At 47.6% G+C, this 5,294-nt stretch overlaps 1 protein-coding gene across 1 annotated transcript in view; it reads right to left on the reverse strand.

Annotated features, from left to right (window-relative positions):
- Skor2 (SKI family transcriptional corepressor 2) overlaps positions 1-795 on the reverse strand; it is a 29,372-nt gene extending 28,577 nt beyond the window's left edge. The window contains exon 1 of the mRNA XM_013018881.1: positions 4-795. Coding sequence (XP_012874335.1) covers positions 4-795 — 792 coding nt within the window. The remainder of the gene's footprint in view (positions 1-3) is intronic.
- Positions 796-5,294: the final 4,499 nt, after the last annotated feature.

Consider the following 5,294-nt stretch of genomic DNA (forward strand, 5'->3'; position numbering starts at 1 on the left):
GGCCACGGCCGCGGCCTTGACGGAGCTGAGCGGGTGACAGGCGGGGTGCGGGCCCGGCTGGGGCAGCGCGCGCTTGCGGCTCCCGCCGTTGAACATGGCCTTCACGTCCTCCCAGGCGAAGACCAGCTCGTCCTGAGGGCTCTTGTCGGTGAGCTTGAGATGTCGGCGCCAGGAATTAAAGTTGGCGGCATCTGGCTGCGTGTACTTGGCGTCGGGCGTGCGGTGGGAGTGGAAAATAAACTTGTTGGGCGAGAAGTACATGTTGCAGTAGCTACATTTGATGCATTTGGCGCGGGAGCTGTTGTAGCGCGCGGGGATGAAGCTGCCGCGGCAGCCCCACGCGCATTCGTGCGACACGTCGAAGGCGAAGTTGTCGGGCAGCTTCGGCGGCCGGTTTTCGCCTAAGAACGATTTGCACAGACGCTCGGCCTCGCGCTTGGTGATCATGCCGCAGCGGCGTGAGGAGATGGGCATGGCCCCCGCGCGCCGCAGGATCTCCAGCTGCACAGGCGTGCACTGAACGCACGTGATGCCCAGCGCCACGCGGCGGTTGTGGATCTCGTTATAGCTGAAGTTCTTGAGGAGCGTGTTGGAGATCTGTGCCAGGCACAGGCGCTCCTGCCCATCGATCACCAGCGACACGATGGGAATGCCGTAGAGGATCACCTGGCCCACCTGGTTGGGTTTGAGATTGGCGTGGCCTGGCCGCGGCTGGTTCAGCGCGTCGGGCTGGAAAGCGCTCGAAGGCGAAGCCAGCAGGATGTCATTGGGCCCCGGCAGCGGACTGGAAGCCATCTCCTCCGCCGCGGAACCCCAGGCCGAGCCCTCCGGGTCTGCCTTGGAGACTGGAAGGGAAAGGAGAAAGCATTGACTTGAGCCTTTCCATTCTAAAACAGGGGTGGGATGAGTTGCTAAGTGAAGAATTACAACCACTTTTTTGCTTTAAGACACGGTACTAGGCAAGTGTTCAAGTTTCAGACGCGAGAGCTACTTCCTTTCATTTTCACGATCTTCCTTTACAAAGTACAGAGATTTGGAGGTAGCAAATTGCCTTCAGTCCTACACATGTGTACGTAAAGATATATATTTAAATCCGTCCATTGCTAACAAACTCAAAACCTAAGTTATAGAAGCTGTTGGAATAAAATAATAGGCTCACTAGAAGTGAGAACGTAATGACAGTTGTAACTTGTACAGATTGTAGAAGTTGTGGATAAGTAAGGCTTGATAAAACTCAAAATTCAAAGAGAGGTCATTCATAGTTGCTTTAAAACGAATTGATTTTGGTTAAAAACACAACCCCAAACCTTTGTAAAAGCGATTTTTGTGGTATCTGTGGTTTCCTTGGGGGAAACTCACTACTGGTTGAAGCACAGCTCATTAAAGCAAAACGAAATCCCCCCTCTACCGCCCTTGCTATTGGATATTTTATTACTGCAATTAGAATTGTTTTTGGAAAGGTGAGAAAACATACAAAACATATATGATTGCACCAAAATAGAATATTTTACTTTCAACAACAATTTATTTGTTGAACTGAGCTATTCTGGTTCCAGACAAGTAGCTGAAAAAGATGAAGACCTGTAAACATTTTAAAACAGTTTTCTTGTCATTTTCATGACAAGGTGCCAGTCCGTACAGGTAATGTTAAACCTAGAAACAGTGCAAAGAAATGTGTTGGAGGGATCATTTTCGATATACTTGAAAAAAATTCAGTTTACTGCAAACCACCTTCTGTGGCATTTTTTCCTCGTCTGTTTTGCTTTATATCTTTCTTGGAGAAAAAGGTGCCCCATAAACGATAAATACTAGAATAGGTAACCCGGGGACAGAAGAAATGGAAACACAAGGCTGAGTCTGAGATAAAATTCCTAATTTCATCTCATAGCAACGGGATAACCACAACAAGGAAAATATCTAATAAGTAAGTTGAAAAATACCGAAAAAGCAGGTGGTAGGTACAGTTGTGACAATACTAGTAAGTTGAGACACGCTGGGAAAACGAACAGTGACCTTTCCATAGCTACTTGCCCAATGCATAGGCCAAAACGATCCTTTGCCCTGGAAAATCACCCACGGCTATAGTATATAGCCCCCTCTCTGCCAATATCTATGATTTTGGTTCTTACAGCAATTTCAGAGGCTACACCATCCTATCGCCTCACTCAACTTGTCATACCGATGCTCCTTCTTTGACACCTGCAGCCTCTATTATAAACCACCTTTGCCTTCTACATTGCCAGTGTCTACCCTTCTGCTCCACGGATCCTCAACTCTCATTACCCCCCGTGGGCTCCAGGAAGGCCAAACAAACCTCGACGCGGTTGAACTCTTGGAGAGCCTAGCTTGTCACTTCGGATGGATCAGAGACAATATTTCCAGGGGACAGGGCGTTAAATGGCAGTTCAAGGCGTGCTGATGCCTGAGCCTAACAAAACCAACTCTAGCTTCGCCAAATGGCCCTTCAGTGCTTATTTCCCTCCCAAACAAGATTATCTCGATAAGATGCCAACTCCCCAGAAACGTGCACCAGGAGCAGAAAGCACCCGCACGTTAGGAACCCGCACATGCAGCCTTAGCAGCAGCGAAAGATAGGACCAAAATGTCTCCTCTTGGGTGTCCTTCACTTTCACCTTAAACCCTCCCAGAACCCCAGTCTGAGCGAAGAAACGAACCAGAAGGATCAAGTTGAGATACATTTTGTAAGGGTTGAGAAGAGCGATGACAAAAGTTAGTTGAACTGCGAAAGGAACCTGACGAACTTCTCCATTCGGCTCACTAACTAATCACCCCCAACTTAATACTCCCGGGCCCCCACACCCATAATCATGGCAGCCTGAAGCTGCCCCTCACCCAAATGCGGAAAATTCCATTGCTGGAATCGCCAAATAGTGAACCCCGAGTTGTGTGCCCAGTCAGGGCCAGTGAATTCTGGCAGTACCTGGGAACCCTTAGATGTCTTTAGAAGAGTGGCTGCCAGCCCATCTTCCGAGGGCGCTCGGAGGCGAAGCATCCAAGCGGGTCCTCGAATCCAGCGGGGTGGGACTCTGGCTGGCTCCGCGCGAAGATCCTGGCGCTAGTGAGAGCTAATGGCGCTCAACCCCGGCTGAGGGGAGTGGGGAGGGCGGTGTTGAGGGACTGAATAGCAGCAGGGTGTCCCCCACCCTCACTGCAGAAAGCGTGGGCTTGGAAAGCCGAGGCAGCCGAGCCCCCCAAATGGAGCGCAGTCTGACAGCGCCTTTCTCTGTTTCTGAACTCGTGTCGGACCGAGGGGACGCCACCCAGCGGGCAGGGTGACGTCACTGTCTCCCTGACACTCCACATTAAAGGGCTGGCATGTTACAGGGAGGGAGGGGGAAAGCGAGAGCGAGAGCAAGCGACACAGGGATCCTTTCTCAGCTGGCACCAAAGCTACTACCTTAACTAGCTTGCAACTGACAACCTCTCCAACTCGGGAGCAAAACGCAGCAGTGGGGCTAGAGCCGCAGATGTGATTTTTGAGAGCCTACGTGCATCCAAGGGGATCTGGATTCTGGAGGGCAGGAATTCTACATAAGACTATATAACTGTATGTTTGCCCATTTTTGTCCTCCTCTCTTTTCTCTGTGTTACCCTGCTCCACAAGTAGCCCACAGTGCAAACCAGTGGGCTTTCTTTCTTTTTTAACCAGTAGGCTTTCTGTGTCTTCGAAGATACAGAATCCACAGCGATTTGTTTGAAACACTATGAAATGAGAAAAAAAAAAAAAAAGGGAAGCAGAAGTTTCCCCATAGGTTGCCCAACCGAAACTGGGAAGGAAGCACGAAGAGTGGACCTCATTTTGCATTTAAATTGTACTTTTAAGGGAGAGTTACAGTGTGTCTCTAGCTTTCTCTGTTTTATGCGCTATTGTGAGGACACCCTCGTGTGCCTGTATACCATCACCCCTCAACTTTATTCAGAATAGTTCTCTAACTCATTTTATAAGGTCTAGTGAGGCACTTTATCACCCAGAAAATGGGATGTAGTGAACCAGGAAACTTACTGGAATAAGCTTCCAGATCTCCTGGAGAAGTAAATTTCTTAGGGATTCAATAAGGATCCTCACCTCTCCACCTAAAAGGGATAACTAGAATGAGAAAGAACCTTTCTTCATAGTTCCCAAAACAAGGCAGACCTCACATATTAGTGAAAGGCCAACTGTTATCTCCTAATGGACCAGCTCTTAAGAGTCAAAACAACCACTGGCTAGTTTATCCAAAAGAAAATAGCTGTTTATTTAGAAGATGTTCTCAAAAGGTTAAGGGCTGAGGATGGGCAGGTGGAAAAGAACCTTAAAGTTTTTTCTTTCCCCACAGAGCTGAATTTTTAATTGCCCCCTATGTTTGCCTGTGATTTAACACAGGCTTTGAGATGGGCAGTTACACTGTAGAAATGAGGGAACAATCTTCATTAACCCTGACCAACAGAGCGGGCCATAGCATCAACAACATAGCACAAGAATAAAAAAAAGTAAGACATTAATATTTCATCAAAGGCTAACAAGACCAAGGATAGTTATTTGAATAGAAATGTGAGGGGCTTGTTGCTTAGGAGTTGCAGATTTTTTTAAAATATCTTGAAAACAGTTTCAGAGGCATAAAAATTGTGCTGTTTATTTGGGTTGAAGTTTCAAATGACAGGTGAAGCAATTTTCACCCATCTCCCTGTGTCTAAAGGCATTGATGGCATCAATTAGGTCCTTTCTAATGGAGCTGAAATCAACTGAATACTTTCCTCCCACCCCACCCCCATCCCCCCAAAGAAAGGAAAACTCAAGCTTTCTGCCTGCCAAGCCCAGTTACCAGAAGAGCACTATAGTCATTCTCAAATCTCATCCCCAGTAAGACTGAAGGCCCTCCTCTTACAGAGATTCCCTGTTCAAAACTAGCTTTTCCCCCCTCCTCTCACATTCCCTCTTGGGATACCACAAAGCAATTTTCACTGTCCCCAGTGCCTGGACTATCAAAAAGAAAATAAAACCCCAAATTGGGGTAGGTTTTAAGACTGAAAACAAAAACAAAAACCAACAACAACCCACAAAACAAGTTAAGAGAAGTTGGTTCATCTCATTGGGTACCACAGGGAAATACCTAGGCAGTGAGTAGGAGAAGAGACACCCTCTGGACTTTGCTCTTTGGGTAAGCATTTTGCATTCAAAAGGCCTCTCTTCCCCAACAGAACCCTGCTTAAAGTGTCTGGGGAAAAAAATCTTTCTTTGAAAAGAAAGCCAGGCTGACTCTTGCTTTTCTCAGGTTATCCTGGAGGAGTGAACC

Source organism: Dipodomys ordii, unplaced genomic scaffold, assembly GCF_000151885.1.
Source record: "Dipodomys ordii isolate 6190 unplaced genomic scaffold, Dord_2.0 Scaffold43, whole genome shotgun sequence".
NCBI lineage: Eukaryota > Metazoa > Chordata > Mammalia > Rodentia > Heteromyidae > Dipodomys > Dipodomys ordii.